Source organism: Helicoverpa armigera, chromosome 4, assembly GCF_030705265.1.
Source record: "Helicoverpa armigera isolate CAAS_96S chromosome 4, ASM3070526v1, whole genome shotgun sequence".
In the NCBI taxonomy this organism is placed as follows: Eukaryota; Metazoa; Arthropoda; class Insecta; order Lepidoptera; family Noctuidae; genus Helicoverpa; species Helicoverpa armigera.
In genome coordinates, this window is record NC_087123.1 from 9,510,156 (window position 1) to 9,529,132 (window position 18,977).

The following is an 18,977-nucleotide window of genomic DNA, read 5'->3' on the forward strand; positions in this document are numbered from 1 at the left end:
ACCCCGTATATGGAGCCATTTTAAACTGAAAATATAAATTATTAGTATTAGAAAAGGCAATGGTGTTAGAGCGAAACCAAATATTGCATTTGTATAATATGATATCTACTCACGAAGTTTTTAAATCCAAAACAAAACTTGTTGCGAGCCAAAATACAGCAGACGTACGTAGAAGTCGGACTGTAGTAAAGTACGACATAATACTTCCTTAGGGAACTCGTACCTTGGTATAAAAGCACTTGGAAACATGATTTATTATATACGACACTTGAGAAACACACTTCAGAAAACTTATCAAAGTATTCAAACAAAAAATCTTAAGTCGACATGTTATGATTAGCTTGTATTATGTAGCTATTTTTGGTTGTCATACGTGATTACCCATTTTTGGCATGAAATAGTACTCTTCAAATTAGTTGGTTAGCAATGACTGTCAAAGGGTTTTTTATAGTGTCGAGTCGAAAGTAGTTGAAAATATATTTTTTGCCTGAAAGTTTAGATTGTTTGCATGAATATTACAAGAAATATGCAATGAATCACATTTATAATGTTACATGAATAAGTAAAGCTGAAAAGTTTAATAATTTCAAGTTAAAGTAAAAACCGTAACTTAGTTTAGTCGACATCATAAAAGCCCCACACCATATTATAGATTCCATTCGTTCACGAAAATTGTCTATGGTTCCGAACTTCGTATGCGCATCCGAAAATGAAACAGAGTAGGGTCACTAACGAAACTTCGTTTGAATTTCGTTCGATATCGAAGTTTCGTTTCGTTGAATTAGAGTAGACCCCCTGATTCGAGAAAGTGGCAGGTAAATATTCGTCATTTGTTTAGCATTTTTTTTATCCGGATCGGATATCGGATGGACGAAAAAAGGATCCGCATTGAAGAATATACATTATACATATTCATAGCCAACAGATAACCCACTTGTTGTGGCTTTTGCCATATTTTGTGGTATCTAGGCAGCAGAAAAGTATATTTTTAGCTAGTTCACCTCCATACCCGGCCACATGCTAAATAATGTACCAAACTGGACAACACAAACATCTCGGAAACAAATGACGAATGCCCACATAAAATCATATTTGCGTACTAACTCAAAATTGCAAACAACCCGATTTGGGTTTCACTCCAATCACGTGAATACTACGTCGAAAAGTTTTCAGCGTTTTTGTTTTATCAGAGTTAATTGATAGATAAGTGGAAGACCAGTTAGGACTCGAATGCACCATCACATGATTTTTATGACACCTGATGATTCATCACAAACTCCTTTGTTCGTCTGCGTGACGTGAAACGCGGAAAGAGAAATTTCGTGTGACCGATGAGGTCCACAAATCCGATATGGGCCTATGTTACCTATTTAAAAAGAGCGATAGAACTTTTTCGTGCTCCCAAAATACAATTTTAAAATTAGAACAGATATGTTCCAAAATTAAATTCGTTCACCGATGCCTACTAAACGGCATTATCATCTTCAAGCCACTTAACCTTTACCGATGTCGATATGAATCGAGGGTGCAGTGGCTTTGTCCTTCCTTCACGTGACCCGAGTCGCTGACCGTACCTCGATATTTCTGTTACAAACCAGTTATACTAACGCTGCGTTCTCAAATTGAATTAATTCAATACCTATACGAACTTTTTTCGGATTCCTCAAGTACCATTTTTGAATCTGTGGTTATTTTAAGGAGTTACGTAGGCATATAAATTGTAGATTTTATGATGATTATCTTGTGATGTTAAGAAGAAATTTATGAGCATGTTGTGACAGTTTTAATGATATACAAGCACTTTATAGTTTTATATGTCGGAAGTAGGTACGAGTGAAAACAACTAAAGGGTGTACTGAATAACAGCAACAGAAAAACCCGTAACAACGTATTTATTTCAATGTATAAAACACTTATGTACGACGCACGCAACTCACGTGACATAAAAGTTTATAAAAAATATGTTGACCGAGGTTGAAGGACGAAGATGACTAATATCTAGTCGTGTTGTCACCTATAATTATTCATATTATAAAGACAACTTTTTTTTTGTTTTGTTTGTACATAGACTCCTAAACGACGCAAACTATGTATTTGAAAAATTTCATAGTAGGAAAGCCACACTATTTCCAGGTGGGTATCGGATTTCGGATTATCATCACCCAAAATTAATACATCATGAATATTCAAGATGAAATAGGAATAAGGCAACAGGTATTCGTAAATCGGAATATCCACTAAAGGTTAATGTAAACTTCAGCGAAAATAATCACAACTTTTTCGAAGCTCGAATTGAAAGTCATGCTTTACATTGTCTGTGGGTTCTTGACGCCAAGGAGTTTGGCAATGGAATCGCAATATAAGACAGGGTCGATGCATCAATACTCTTATATTGGAAAGGACATTACTGGCACATTTAAGAATAAGGAAGTACCGTTATTTAAATATTTCCTTTAAGACTCGCCGTGTGACAATAAACCTACTAATTGCATCACCCTCGACAATCAAACATAACAAATGTGTGCAGCTATAAATTACCTTCACTATTCTGTCATTGTCCTGATAACGTACTCACATGACTTAACGACACTCTGGACAACCATGTGACGGGTATCACGCGGTTTCTGATAAAGCTGTTTGTAAACAATCGCTGTTCAAGTGGTCCCTGGTGACACTTTATCTTTCGAAGCTTTCGATAGCATTTGTTTTGTGTTCTACTTTCGTATTGGAGATAAACGTCTTTTCGCTTAGTCCTGTGACTGATTTGTTGGTCTTTAGAACATGAGGACTGCGAAGCTTTTGATCTTCATTTGTTTTGCAAACCAATTGATTACAAGTAGCGGGGCTTTTCCATCTTTGGGGCCAAATTTTAGTTCAATCGGTGATAACAACAGTCTATTGTCCAAATCAATATCATTATTTACAATAAAAATAGTACATTATTCTATCGTTTTACAAGAAACATAAAGCCAGCGTCAATGCTTGCTCGAAACTCGAAAATAACCATTACAACATTCTTGGACCTGTTTCCCATTCCTAATATTATTAAGATGGACATCAATCATGTATCTGTGCAACTGTCTATCACACGCAATTTGTATCAAGTAGGAAGCGTTTTCTCACGATTGCCATGACGTCAGTACATTTGACTGACAGACAGTTATATTGTTAGAGAATCGTTACCAGTTCCAATATTTACCATGTTATTTGTATTCGTAGAATCGTGGATATCATATGTATTTGGATCGTTCTATTTAAAACCATCGAGAACATTCCACAATTAAAAAAACTGCATTGACCAAAAACAAAAAACGATTACATAAATTGTTATATTTTTACAATTGTTTGCCCAATGACCCAACTGAATAAAACTTCATATTCAACCTCATTTTGTTTTAACAAAAAAAATATAGGCTGTTCTACATTCAAATAGCTTACCTGTGAATCCGAACTGGCCGCATTGCTTGTTTTGGTGGGAACTCCTAGCAGGTTGTTGCTTTGGTGTCCAACGTCAAATCTGGTGGCCATATTCTGGAAAGTTCTTCGTTGCCAACTGCCATTACTTGAAGTACTCAGTTTTCTGCCAGGTGGTACTGATAGCAAACAAACATGCTTTAAAACTCGAGTATTTGTTATTTGTAAAGGTTATCAGTCACGAGAAGGAAAGTTTGCGTTAAATAGTACGATGTTTATTTGCAAACATAGTTTTCCTTTCATTTATGATTTCTTGGAAGTTGTACTCGTATCTTTAGACGTGTTTCAAACAAAAGGCGAAGCTAAGTGTTGTTCTAACAATGAGCGTTTATATTTTGTTTTGTGGCACATTATTTAATAGTTAGAGGTAACGACGGACTCTAAATAGATGCAACTAAGAACCGGTTCGCTGTTTTTATTATTTATCGTATCGACACTCAATACCAAAACTTATTAACTTAATCTGGATATGCATTTATATCAAATCACACCGGAATTTATTGGAAAATCAAAACTACTCAGATACCCGACATCAGAAGAAACTTTGCAAATGAAAACTTGTATATATTCAATTGTATACTCACGATGAAAAGAGCAGAAGTCATCTTGGTTGTTGCTGTCCCATATATCGCACATGGAGAAATAGTCATTTGTTGAACCCACACTGCTGTACGGCGAATGATCTCCATAGTACCCTGAAATATACTACATATGTAAACCATAATATTACTAGTCTATTCTTCTAATTATTTCGTACAAAATAGAAGTAGGTAGACTGAGACATCAAGCTACTCCTCATCTATAATTTTTTCCCAATCAACATTGAACCTTATTGCTATAGAGATAAAGTTGAAAATCTATTAAGCTTTGCAGTAGTTTGAGGTGCTAGCGTTTGTACATTAGACAGAAAAGAGGACAATACCTAAGTGGACGGATGTCGGATATTGATAAGCTATTAGGGTCAGTGCTGTGATTAGTTCAAACAATACAGATACTAAGTTAAAGACGTAATTTGTTAAGTATAGGAAGTATTCTTGCTTCAAACATAATGCGAGCTTAAAATCTTTGTGTTTGATCATTCATACAATAATGTAGCTCTCACCATGAGAATTTTCGAATGTAAGGTTCACAAAAAAATTGCTAACTTTTTTCATGTACTAGGCATAATAACTTAACCAACATTTTAGCCAAATAAAACTAAAGAACACACTGTTCTTTCTTTAGAGACGTCTTAATAATTTTCCTGTCAAAGGACCAATGTAATCCAAGAATTCGCAACTCACCCGAATCTCCCCTATCAAGTGAGAAGCTCAAAGACACTCCTTCTTCCCTCACTAGAGGAACACTAAGCGGTTTGGACCGGTCACCACTCTCGCCAACACCGCTCGCTTCCCTCCGTTCAGGGTTACGACCCACCCGGCTGATCCGACGCGATGGCACGCAGAACACTTTTGAGCACATCAACCTAGGAATTACAACAATTATGAGGATTTGATAATAATAGAAGACTGGAATTTAACACAGATTTCGTTCTATAGATAAAATTCCGTGGATTAATTTCAATGGAACATAGAAAAGCCTGACTCATCATCAAATAGGTCTTTATCTGTGTTGTCAGGCGTATCAAACTACATTTCTATTCTGTAGTGATATGATCGATCGATTATATCAGTCTACTATTGTCTAATACTGTTTATAACAATACCCCAAAGGGCGGCAACTAAGTGTTGCAAGAATACCAATTATTTAAGTTGAGAACTTTAAACAGCACTAGCAGCATTTGCTCCAAAGTCCTTTTCAACACAAATCCAGTTCACGCTGATTCAGTATTATAGGCCTAAATTGGTTAAGCAGATATGTAAATCAAACACAAAATATCTGAAAGTTTTGATCATATAGATGTTTTACATGATTGACAGATCACGATCAATCTAGATTCGAGATCGATTGGCCATGAAAGAGGCTCAAAAGAAAATCATTCTAATCTGGAAGATGAATCTACACCTTGATTTGTTTTGACACTAACTTTTTAGACAGATTGAATCCCCAACTCCCGCGCAAGATATAACTGTGCATTATTCATCTAAGTATACACAAAACTCAAAATATTTTAGAAAGTCACCTCTATTTTTACTTTCCATTGTCTAGTTTGCCAAGGCACATAAAAGTATCGCATTATATTGAGCATAAACCAATAGAGAAGCTCATTAAACAAATCTGGCAAATCTTCTTTGCAGTTCGTACTGGCCATTAAAAAATGCAATATGATTATTAAGATAATTATCTTAATATGAATTCGACCTTATTAGCTACCGGTCGTTACCCGTTTCATCCGCGTGTCTGAGGAACCACTTGTGCATCCGAATGAAAATCCTTCTAACCGTCCCAGAGTTCCCATTTTTTGTTTGGGGGTATATCATCTATGATATACAACCTATCCCGCTGTGGGAGCAGCATGAAGGAGTGTCAGACCCTTACTGAGTAAAACCCATCATGTTCCGTCTCAAACCCTTTATGTAACAGGGCCGTGGTAACTCTTTCGAACAATCCCGCTGCCGATCAGGTTTCCTATCTCTATACTAAATTACAATTCAACGGTTTTTGTTAAAAGTAAACCAACTCATTATATTTATGTTTACCTTCTAGGTTCATCCATGATGTGGATTTTCAACGATACGCTCTTGTAGTTCATGGCGACCGCTCCAAATATCATCTCGCCGAGTACGTTCGCATCGGCTGCCGGACCCTTGTACTGTGAGACAAAACAATACTTAAGATACACAATATTATTATGTTTATGTTACACGAATGCAAGGTTGATAATGTAACAAACGACTTGTTAGTATGCTTTTCTACAATTCTGTAGGGCATTGTTTTTGTAGTGTTTCACCATTTCTTGTAAGAACGTATTACAGATACAATCATGGCTGCCTGTCTGTCATTAGTGTAGGTTAAAAATCTAAAAGATTATTTTGAAATGTAATACAAGTCTGTCAACACAAACACGATACAATAGGAATTCCTAAAGAAGGTGAATGCCCTGTCAAAAGTTGCAACCAGAAACGGCGGAAATATTTGGCAAAGACACTTTTTCTAGTTATGCAGAATGGCATTTTACTAACATATTTTAAACACTAATTGAAAAGTAGTTCTTTTGCTTCTCCTGCGAGTTTGACCTCAGGAAATGTCAATCTCATAACCATCTTCAAAAATGCAACAGTGGTAACAAAAGGGCATCGTGTACTATTTGACCTTCCAAAATAGTTCGAAGCAAAGCCCACACATTCATCAGATCGATGATGTACATGACAGGTGAGGTACAACCATCGCAAACCAAATACGTCAGTAGAGGCCAAAAATAAATATATTCATTCAAAGCTACTCCCACGCTCACGTAACATAGAAAACAAATATTTTTTTAAGAGAAAATATAGCCCAAAATTACAATTGCAAATCTATAAGGTTCGTAACTTTATTGATATAAATTTAATCACAAGGGCCACTTACTGTGTAGTATGTAAGGATTAGTAGTTATTTTTTACTGTGTAGTTAAGATATAGTTAAGGAGATATTAATTGTAAGTAGGTACTAAGTCGCATTAGATTTAAGTCTGTAAAGGCATAGTAACTTGGAGATGAATAAATGAATGAATAAATGAATAAAAATTCGCGGCGAAACGCACCTTATTCGGTAAGTGACAAATCCTTGTTCGGCAAAGGAAAAAGGTAATTTACAAGTTTAAAAATAACGATGTGAAAATTATGATACAGGTGATAAAACAATACCATATAAAGAAAGATTTTAATTTTCATTTCATATAGGTCCTAATGAGAACCACACACAAGTTGTATAACCGTATCAAAATATATTAACCGATATTATAGTACAGCACACTAAGGCAACCCTTTGAATAGGTTTCCCGCACGGAACTGACGGAACCCATCAATTTAGATTCCATATTAAGATAATAATGTCTATAAATACTTATTGGGTCTATAACTGACTGCCGGCGGCCTGGAGTTTAATAGGCGATAAATTATCATGTGACGAAGTGGATTTCTGAAGTAAATATAGTTGGGAGAGACAATTGTCACGACTATTATGGGACATGTGATGTCCATTAATTAGGATCCAGCTAAAATTACGGTCCGTCCGCACTCATAAGTCCCACTTACGGCACTCCTTATAATCGAAAAGGCTAACATCTTAAGTGATCTAAATATAGACTGCTCCAGTGATAATGTTAAATTGTCGGTCTTGTGACCGCTTCACATGTCGATTGTTGTGTTATTTTTAAACGTTTATCTCGAAGAGAAGTTCGCTCACACTCGTGTTTGTGTCGATGTTGTGCAGGATGTGATGTTCTGATAAAATTATTGACGCGTAAAAAGAAAGTTAAGCCACCAGAGTACATCACATAAATATCAATTTAAATGAAATATTTAAAAAACTATATTTTTGTGCAACTGCGCAAAAGCGAATGCATTTCGAAAGCTAGATGTTGTCTACGAATCCATCTTACTAATTCCAAGCCCACTTATAACCATAACCGCTCCACATTGCCAAGAACATGATAATGATACTCAAGATTTATAGACCGTCTTTGAATGACAAGACAAATTTTATAAATAAGAGAGATCTTAACTAGGTCGGATCTGGATGCGAAGTTTCAAGGATATACCGTTTGAGTAAATTGTTTCACACGGTGAAGTTATAATGGACTAAAATGGTGGGCATATTAACTCATTTATTTACAGCTATAACAACAAGTTGTTTGAGTAAATAGAGTTTAATCTTGACAAACAAAAACAAGAGTATATTAATTACGATGTGGTTAAAGCTTTTGTTCAACATTATCAGTTGTTATTGTTAGCTTTCTACGAGTAGCAACACGGGCTAGAGATAATCCGGTATGTAACGTCATCCACACACAATATCAAGTCCATTGGTATGCTATCTTATCGATAACAACAATAATACGTACCTAATTCGTACGTCAAATCTTTTGGGTTCCCCAGGGGCGTATACTTGGCCCAGTTAGAAATGTTTTGTAAAGAGGATGTTCTGTTACTTTTTTATTAATATTGCACGAACCGGTACGAACGTAAGCAGCTGGCTAGTCACGTGCTTCGAGTATTCGTGTCCGTATTATTATTATCACACGCTAAGGTAAACGGCCTACAAGCGTGAATCGGAGTTTCGGAAATAAAAACGATGTGTAAGAACATAATTCATTTTTAATATGACACGGATTAATTTGTTTAAACAAAACAAAATTATTACGCGATTAGTTACTTATCACATGATTTAGTAAAAAAATGTAAGATGGAAGGGATGACGCCTTCGTTCGTAATTTAGAAAGCTAGATAAATACGATTTATATTTTATGTAAAATTAAACTCTAATGACTGAAGACTGCAGACAACATCGTGTAAATTATAAAATTATAATGAGTTTACTAGTAGAATATTCAATTTTATCTAGACAGCAATAAATCAAATTCTGGGCCAATTAGCAACATTCGTCGTTTCAAACTTTCGTCCTTGCTCTTCTAAAAGTTTACATAAGAAGAAAACTGTGTTGCAATTTGCCTACTCCAGTAATCCCTTTATCACATGCTCTTGAAGCAAAATATTTACGAGGATTCTTAAAATATCTCAGTGCATTAATACGTCAGCGTTCTCACCTATTCATTCATGCAGTCATACAGTCTGTGACAACTGTAGTGCTTTCCGTTATCAATATACAAACTTATTTTTGAATTTTATCTTCTGAATTGTACTTTACTACCTATCAATATTTTTCCTGTTGATAACTTACGTCTGTATTTGACGTAGATTTTCGACGAAGTCAATGGATTATATGTAGAGGAAGTTATCTCTGGCAGTTAAAAGAAACAGGAAAGTCCGTCTTCCTATTTACAATTCTATAGGATACTTATGTATGCGTGTACTATATTATCATCTTCATGGAAGTTACCGCAATCAACAATTCTCCGAAATACTACACAAAAGTAATATTTATTTGCTGCTAGCTGCATAGTGATATCGATCTGTCTTAATATATTATTCATATCGTTTGATACTACTAAAGATAAATTAACGATCATGCATCGTACTTTAGCAGCCCTAAGCAGATCACTGCAAGTTTTTGAAACACCGATATGACTTGAATCTTCCCCCGAAAGCTTTTGGCGGTCCTTCGTAAATAAAACCTAAGCGAATATTGGAAACAAAAAAGGCTCATAGAACAAGTAATATTTACCAAATACGTGAACCCCTCGGACACCTCCAGAATGCATGGCACTTCATCCGACTGTCTGACGTTAGGCTTGTCATTTTTACTCGCTGGGATCTTCTGAACAGCAGCAGAGTCAAACAAGAGCTTCCTGCCCCTCCAATCGCACTCCTTGAATAGAAGCAACCGCACTTGCTCCGGATTTATCTGACAGGACCTGGTAAAAAAGAAGAATATAAATGCCATATACGACTGGAAGGACATCGAACTTGCTCCTCAAGTCGAAAGGTTCTCCTATTCTTCTTCATGGCGTGTCTATCGAAAGGAGTAGAAAAGCCTCATGGAAGCCAACAGGATGTCATCATCATCATAAAATAGTATTTATAATACTAAGTTTGAGACCATGGTCCATGATATATCAGAGTGCATACGTTGGATTGAAATACGTGCTACGTAATAATGAATTTTATGCGAATCAATTTAGGTCACAATTTTGGAATGACAAATCGGCCGAAGCGATTGTTGAAGCGTAATTATATTGAGCGTACATTGACGCATTGCCATCGGTCATCATTACGCATCGGATGGATCGTGCAACTTGCTACTGCGAAAAGAAGGCCGCTTTAAGGCAAATGTCAATGAACCATCAATGTGAATGAATATCAAGAGATTATCCAGCATTTTCTAGCCTGCTCTCCCTAGACTTTGATGGATACTACTCTGCTGAACTATATTCTTTCAATGGCAAAGAAGTATCTGAATTATTATTTGACACAGCCACCATCAAAAAGGTTTTAACAGTTAGGGTTAAATCCCGCACAGACTGCACTAAGCAACAGGATGTATGGACTGCGAAACCAGAATTATTCTTAAACTAATAAGACTTTACAATTTTGGAGATTTTAATAAGAAATACATCACTAATAAACTAACAAAAATAGTGTACACACATCACAAACCCTCCTATTCATATTCCAATTGGAATATAAGAATGCTTATTTTATTATACAGCCACATAAATAACATTATCTGAATCTAAGAAAACTCACAAGGGATGAGCAAAGCTTTCTATGTTTTTCACAAAAGCATAAATTGATGACTTGAACACAACACCAAGAATTCCTACCTAGACCAGTAAATATTCTAAATTCCGATAATCCCAAAGAAAATACTGTACATGAAAATATTCAATTAACTTACATCGTATTTTTTCCACAAATATTAATAAAACACCATAAATACTGTTATTGCCTATGGAGGAAATCTGACAAAATGATTGAAACTTTCATTTAGACCCAAGTTTCAGTGATAAGAAGGGACTAATCAATAGGGTGATATCTGATAAGAAGCCGGATAATAGGGGTTTTTAACAGATAATTAATTAATAATAATCAAATAGATAATACGATTGGTGATACAATAAGTACTTCATAGATAATGTGATGTAAACAAATGATTGTTTGTTTCAAGAAATATACATGTTACCTAAATCATTGTCAGAGGCAGTAACACAATAACTGTGTCTACAATATGTAAGCAGTATGTTGTCAATACAAAAGTAAACAATGTAAAAACTTTCTCTTGTCTTATGTTGCAAACACTACACTATACCATTTGAGTGCCAATAATAATTTCAAGCACATATTGATGTAAGTACCATTCATATAAGTGTGTTGATGAATCAAACAACAGTAGCTGCATGAAACTGACACATCATTACCATTCAAAATATGCTCCATTACTATGTGATTGTCATTACTTGACTCAAACAAGTCTGCACTGCTTCAAACTGAACATTGTACAGACTCTAATAAATAGAACAACTGAATTCATAATTGAATTCTAGACACAACCACTGCTCTTGCCTAAGATCTAACAAAAGCACAAAGTAAACAGTTGTTACCTAAATTTCATTTTATTTCATAGTCACATCAGCTGTCCTCACAGCTGCTCACCAAAATATCCAAGTTGCAATGTATGCAGTGACAAAACTGTGTCATATGCACTCACAGGTCAAAGAAATGCAACCACTGATAATGATTAACACTAAATGCACATCGATAGGCGAGTGTGGACGGACGAGCGTCCGTTTGCAGTGGAATGTGCTGGTGTACTAGCTTACATCTCATGTAAATAATAAGTAAACACAGAGCGCGACCCGCCCCTCTCGCGAGTGACGTGATCGCGCGCTCGCCTACGCCCGCGGCCCGCGCCCCGCGCACTCATCACATGCTCGTCGCACTGCACTGCCAGACTGGCGTGCGTCACCACTTCTACGCGAAGGTCCACATAGTGCCCCCGTGAAGACCTGTCTCCCGGCACGGGTGAACACTTCGTGCGTCAACCCCACCACCGCATACCACACCACTCACCACAGAGTACATTACAAGAATAGAGTTATCAGTGGCCAATGCAGTACAGCGCCATCCTTTGTTTATTTTAGGAACTACAACTTGCTATGTATATACCTATAGCTAGCAAAACCATTATATAGCTCTGTTGCACAAAAATCTTACCTAAATCTGAATTCATCTACCGTTTCGTCTGAACTGATGTTTATGATAGTACAGAAAAATATTAATTATCAGTACAGAGAAACGGTAGATGAACACAGTATAAAAGTTCTAAGGGAATAAAAAATAAAACAATCATTATTATGATTTGATAATGTGTCTTTTATTATAATAAGTAATAGCCCGTTCTTTAATGCTATCATCTTCATCTTTTTCTGTCCTGGTGCCATTTAATAACAAATTTACATCCCGGCACCAGTTATTTATAAAAAATCTTGAAGAAAAGTCAAATAAAAATCTGTCAACTCGCTTTTGTGGTCTGGGCAAGTCAAAAACTAAAATCTATGACTGTGTACAAAATTGTCTTTATATAATTTTTATGCGAGGCATATCACTTTTCTTTTAAAATATAAGTGACTACGTCTTGGATTGCAGAGAATAGTTTTGTTGTGTTTTCGGAAGGGTAGGCGAGTGATTTAAACGAAGAGTACTCTCTTATTTTTATATATTCATTTATTTCTTGTTCTTCTTCTTCATTACAATATAAAATTGCTTTACAATTTTGCAATTTTAAATACATTTTTTGCCTGTTTTATTACATAGCCGGTTACGTAGCTGAGTTGGCTTATAATTTTGGATTACTTTTTTTCATTAAAATCTATAATTTCGCAATTAATATCATCGATATCTATTTCATTTATTTCTGTGAGTTCATTAATATCCTCCTTTTTAATAAGTAGTCCATTGATTGAAAAATTTTACAGTCATCTTCTTCACAATTTGACCCTACAGAATGACTACTTGATAAATTATTTATTAATAAGCTTGCAAAAGCTGACTCAAAGCCAGATGGGGTTGGTGATATATTTCTGTATCCATGAGACCGTATACAGCCAAAAAAATTCTCTAATGGATCTTGATTTAAGTGTCTCATCCAGAATGATTTTATATTATATTCATTGAATGCCTTATTTTTTAAAACTTCAATATTTTCCAGCGTACGTAACCAGTTTGTAATTGATGGCACACTACCTTCCCTTCCTCCTCTACCAATAAACTTCATAGATTTTAAAACTTTTTTTGCCCTCGCCCATACCTTACTGTGATCAGATTTTGGGGTGACTGATTTTAACAGCACTTTACCGCTTCTTTTTTTTGAATTTTCAAAACTGCCATTCATAGAGTCGAAAAGTTGATCGAAAAACATCAATACGTCTGCGGTATCTTTGCACTCCGAAGGAAGTATTCTTTTATCTGAAAAGTAGAAATAAAATTAATTTAATTTAAATGATCCCTAAGAAACTTTGTATTGCATATTACTAGTGATCAGGTAATTGGTGCTTTATGAAACTTCGAAATCATGTTTGGTATAATGACTACTAGCTGTCCGCCCGCGATTTCACCAGCGTCGTGAGGGAACTGATAAAAACTATCATTATGTTATTCCTCGGATTTAAATCTATGTCTATACAAATTTTAATCTCAATTGGATCACTAATTTTTGAGTTTACTCAACACACAAAAATACAAATCTTTCCTTATTATATTAGAAACCTCATTTGGAACCTCGATTGGGATTAAACTTGGCAGTAATATAGCCTTCATCGGAAAACATATAGTAGTTCCCTCAAGAAGCTGGTGAAACCGCTGACGAAAGCTAGTTTTCTATAAACAAACACATTATCAAGTTTTAGTAAATACTTTAGGCTCAGGAAAGTGTATAATTACCACTTATCTGTACAAATTTTATTATAGGTATCGGGACAGATCTTGAACGCTCGGCGTAGAGTGGGGCGCTTTTCGCATTGTAAACTCAGTATAACCCAAAATTTCGCATGTGCGCAGCTGAAGGTCAGCATTCAAGACCCGTGCCAGTACTTTGCGTGTATTACTACTCACCTGCTAGGTATCCCATACTGGTAGCGACTGTTTGACTAAATATTTGAGTTGCCATCTTAACCTTCATCTTGGGGATTTTCTTTGGATCAATGTGGGCTTCTGTAAGATTTTTAATTAATCGTATACCTTTATAAGAAGGATTTTCCTCATGAAGTTTAATTAGGTGGTCCCACTTCGCAATTTTAACTTCATCTTCTATAATGCACTTCAAATTCTTGGTAATTAAATTATTCCTAATCCCTTTTATTAAGTGGGGTGTCAAAATAGGTATTATTTCCTTGCCATTGACTTCAAATATTTGATGCTTAAAATTTAGATTTTTTCTTATATAATCAACTCTTCTTTCTTCTATCAATTCGTTTATAGCGCTAACATTTGTAGTCCCTTGGTCACAGACCGTTGCAAGCACATAAAACCCACACTGTTGCAATTCGGAAATAATATTTTTATTAAAAGTTTCAAATCTCCTTTGGAAGTTGTTCCTTTGCAAAATGTGTAAGCCAATGGTTGTTTGTAATTATTTACAAACCCTCTTAACATAAAACAAGTGCATGATCCGCTATGTTCCTGTTTGTTTGTTTTCCATTATTAATAAATCCCGTAATGGCATCTCGTTTTCTATTATAGTCATAATGGGGTGTAATAGATATTTCATCGAACAGAAGAATGCATAACTTTTCATTTTCTGTCATTTTTTGGGCTCTTTTCTTCAACTGGTTAAATATCCTTTTGTTGATTCCTGGTCTTAGACCAGCACAGGAAATCAGACGACTCAGAGTGATAGGAGATGGTAAAATAAATATTTTACTGAGCCATCTATATGCTTTTGGGCCCTGTTTGTACAAACTGAGAGCCATGATTTTTCGTCCTTTGTGAACCTTCTTCCCATTTTTCCTTTTGAAATTTCGCGAAATTGCATGACTGTAAACAAGGCTGCCAAAGTCGAAAATTTTTGTAAGCACTTCTGAAAAGTGGTATTTTCAGAAAGTCTTAAGGCTCTTTTCAGTCGTGTGGCGTAACTTTCTTTCTTTTGTTGTAACTTCTTGATTGTTTTTTGCAGATTCGCTAAGTTTGGTACTGAAAAAAAAAAACCTGTTAAAAGGTAGGTCAATTATCTCTTTCATAGAAATTGAAAACTTAACTTATTCAAGTGCGACTTTGACATAATGAGATTTTCAATTAATTATTTTGGAGGAAAATCTACTTCAGCCCAATCTTCCTCTCTATGTGACCAAAACTCTATTCTCTATTTTTGAAATTCTTACTGCAATATACAGTGTAGCGATAATGTTATCAGTATCACATAAAATAGTACACAGTTAACTATTGATCTAATAATTGTATTAAATAAATAAACAATTTCCCTAGTGATAACCTTATCGCCACATAGTATACTAATACAATCTATGAAATAAATATTTACCATTTTTTGTCATTGCAGCTGCTTGTTTTAGGGAAATATGTTTTACTCCTGAAGTCTTTACAGGTTTGCCTAAATCTGAAAAATTAAATTAATGCATTTATGTATAAACATAATAAAATATATATATATACACTGCTGAAGAACCAGCAGGTATGGTATACATTACCTAGGCAAAGTATTTAATGGACAATCAAATTTGCAATTTTTCATACATTGTTTAACCCTAAACACCCCAAGTATTCTATAAATTGCCTAGGTATTGTATAGAATACTTGAATAATACACATTGATGGTAGAAAATAAATATATCTACCATACCTATCAACTGATTTTAATCCAAACTAATATAATAAATGCGAAAGTAACTCTGTCTGTCTGTTACGCTTTCCCGCTTAATCCTCGCAACCGATTTTGATGAAATTTGGTACAGACAATCTTTAGACCCCGAGACAGAACATAGGCTACTTTTATTTCGAAAAAGGGATGAAGGGGTTGAAATAGAGGTTGAAAGTTTGTATGGGATTTCTTAATTTTAAAAGATAAAACCATGAAACTTTATATTTAAGCACTTGATAAGAAATCATTAAACATTTTTCTAGCATTTTGAAATTTCGACCAGCTGGGGGTGAAATAAGGGTTGAAAGTTAGTACACAAGTTCATCAAATATCACGTCATAAGAAACAAAAAATCGTTTGTTCATTTTGAAAGTTATTTTTTTTACCAGTGTGGGGGTGAAATAGGGGTTAAATCCCTACTTCCCTACTAATATTATAAATGCGAAAGTAACTCTGTCTGTCTGTCTGTCTGTTACGCTTTCACGTCTAAACCACTGAACGGAATTAAATAAAATTTGGTACAGAGATAGAGTTGACATTGAGAAAGAACGTAGGATAGTTTTTATCCCGGACTTTTGGAGAGTTCTCTTGGAAACGCGATATAACCGAACTGGACGCGGGCGAAGCCGCGGTCGGAAGCTAGTTAAAACTATAAGTGTTTTAAGAAATTTACCTGCTTCTGCTAGCTTCTCAAGTTCACTGGTCTTGATAGATATTGGTTCACCAGAATGAAGTGGACCTGCCAAAATAAGTTAACCAGTTCTGAAGAAAAAATCACAAATAATTTACAAAATATTTTTTATACCAATGTTAAGTCAAGTGCAACAATCATATATTAACTCTATCAAATAAAAAAACTTACTACTTTAAAAATAAAGTTGATGTGACAATTAAACTTTTTCACTTTACTGAATAACACTAACATGCTTTCAAGATTACCTCAGTAACAAAATTATGGCTTACCTGCTGTGGATGTTGAAGGTTGAGCAAATATTGGATTGTAACTGGTCACATTGGTAACATCTGATAATGGTCTTTTACAAGGTATGCCTGTAAATGAAATACATATACTTTTAGAAACTTTTGATAAAGCACTTATTCTTTTTTTTTTAATAAATTGTGCCTGTTTTAATCTTTGACGAAGGAAGGTTATTTAACTTTAAAATTCTCTCGAAAACAACTTCCTTTTGCATGTAGTGTCAGTCACATTTATATTTTACTAAATAAATGATATTTCAAAATATCCTTGGTTGGCATTTTTCTCTATAGAATAATTGTTGAAACTGCTACAAAGCCATGTTTAAATTGAAACTAAAAACATAGTACTAATTGTAATAATTACGCAAAACAAAATGTAAATCGTGTCAAATGTGGAGTCGGTCACATATTTAATTGCCAACTTTTTACTGCAGTAAAATTTCTCATTCCCAAATAAATAGAAAGTGTTTTGAGCAGTAATGCTTATTCAAATTACGTTCACAGGCATAGCTAGTCTACATCTACACTAATATTGTAAAGAGGATAACTTTGTTTGTTTGTTTGTAATGGATAAACTCAAACACTACTGGAAAATTTTAAAAATTCTGTCACCATTAAATATTTATATTATCTGGGAGTGACATAGGCTATATTTTATCCAGGTATGGGGAGAAGTTCCCCCGGGACACGGGTGAAGCTGCAGAAAACAGCTACGTACAGTCCACCCACGGTTTCACCTACATCCCAAGGGAACTACTTCTCATATTCAAATAAAAACTATCCTATGCATGACAGTATTTATCCAGCAACAACTTGTCTCACTTGTTTCCCAAGTAGATACACCAGTAGTTTTTGAGTTAAATCTTTCCTGTTAATATTATACTAGCTGTCTGCCTGCGGTTTCACCCGCATCCTGAAAAATCCTGGGTGTCAATCCAAGTCTTTCACCGGGTTTTAATCTATGTCCATACCAAATTTTATCTCAATCGGTTTAGTAGTTTAGAAGCCTATTCAATACAAACAATCAAGTCTTTCCTCTTTATAATATTAGTATAGTATAGATAGTTACCTATATAGTAATAGTATAGATAAAAATCTATAGTTGTACTCAGGCAAAAACACATTTCAAGTACCTTTTAAATGCAAAGTAGGAACTGCATTAGCACTTAATCTTGAACTTCTTGTATGGTATTTACTTTCGAAGTGCTTGTGGCATATTTTTCTGTTTTTGAATACAAATTGGTTATCCAAAACCAGAATATCTCCCCCAATTGAGTAGACCCAAGATCTAAATCTGTCCTCTTCCTTATCGGGGTTGGGAAATGAATGCAAAATAACATTGCAATCATCACCTGTAAATGAAGACATATTATTATTGTTCTACGGTATCTCCTATAATACTGTACTGTATATACTTATAATGGGAAAGTCCACATTAAAATAGTATATTTAAAACTTACTGCGAGTTGTAGTGCAATAACGAACACAACATCTGAACGGAGATCCCATATCGTCAAATCCAAATCGTAAAGAGAAAACTCGGAGTCCAAAGTAGTGCGCACAGGTGTAAAATTAAAGCGGAGATTTCGGTGTCCTTTGGAAAGCAAACGTTGTCGGAAAAGCCACAAATATACGGAAAAACAGGAGAACGCACCACACAACACAATCAACAACTTTTAAAGGGTACCGGCCGGACGCCATGACATATATGCGTTCCATTACACACAAAAATTTACAAAACCACTTGGAAAAAACCAAAGCGATTTTCTACCTTAATAAATATCAAGTAACAACAAGTAAGTGTAGATCACATGTGTAGACATATTTTGTTTATGATTTAGATGCTTTGAAGTTTGCATTCCTCTTTTTTTTCTGAAGAAAAAGCTTATTTCAAAGTTAGAGACGTAAGTATTTTGCGTATAAAGAACTGACAAACAGTCGATAGCAACACCACATTATAATGTTGCTAACGAAAAAAAATATACAAAATTGAACAAAGCGCCACCTCTCGTTAATTTTCAAAACTAAATATCTTAACCAGCCTCCGTACATAGTTTTTCTATACGAACTGTTACGACCGTGCCACTCACTAAAATAGATTAAAATGAATGAAAAGT

General features: G+C 34.9%; 2 protein-coding genes across 2 annotated transcripts in view; both read right to left on the reverse strand.

Moving 5' to 3' along the window:
* Positions 1 to 18,977, reverse strand: part of LOC110374815 (folliculin-interacting protein 2) — a 38,761-nt gene that overhangs the window by 19,504 nt on the left and 280 nt on the right. The window contains exons 2-6 of the mRNA XM_064034210.1: positions 9,739 to 9,928; positions 6,114 to 6,226; positions 4,758 to 4,939; positions 4,059 to 4,169; positions 3,439 to 3,593 (exon numbers count right to left, since the gene is read on the reverse strand). Of these exons, the coding sequence (XP_063890280.1) occupies positions 3,439 to 3,593; positions 4,059 to 4,169; positions 4,758 to 4,939; positions 6,114 to 6,226; positions 9,739 to 9,928 (751 nt within the window). The remainder of the gene's footprint in view (positions 1 to 3,438; positions 3,594 to 4,058; positions 4,170 to 4,757; positions 4,940 to 6,113; positions 6,227 to 9,738; positions 9,929 to 18,977) is intronic.
* On the reverse strand, positions 14,648 to 18,945 carry LOC135116740 (uncharacterized). Its single transcript, XM_064034209.1, has 6 exons — positions 18,321 to 18,945; positions 17,994 to 18,212; positions 16,846 to 16,932; positions 16,556 to 16,621; positions 15,547 to 15,621; positions 14,648 to 15,200 (listed from the first exon to the last, which is right to left on the reverse strand). The coding sequence occupies exons 1-6, from the start codon at positions 18,367 to 18,369 to the stop codon at positions 14,896 to 14,898; spliced, it is 801 nt and encodes a 266-aa protein (XP_063890279.1). The 5' UTR covers positions 18,370 to 18,945; the 3' UTR covers positions 14,648 to 14,895.

What these genes read in the sequence shown, in the direction of transcription:
- LOC135116740 (XM_064034209.1), bottom strand. Translation starts at nt 18,369, where the DNA reads ATGGGATCTCCGTTCAGATGTTGTGTTCGTTATTGCACTACAACTCGC. An exon ending in TTATTGCACTACAACTCGCA is followed by an intron (nt 18,213 to 18,320) that starts GTAAGTTTTAAA and finishes CTTCATTTACAG; the next exon opens with GTGATGATTGCAATGTTATT. An exon ending in TCCTACTTTGCATTTAAAAG is followed by an intron (nt 16,933 to 17,993) that starts GTACTTGAAATG and finishes TTTCATTTACAG; the next exon opens with GCATACCTTGTAAAAGACCA.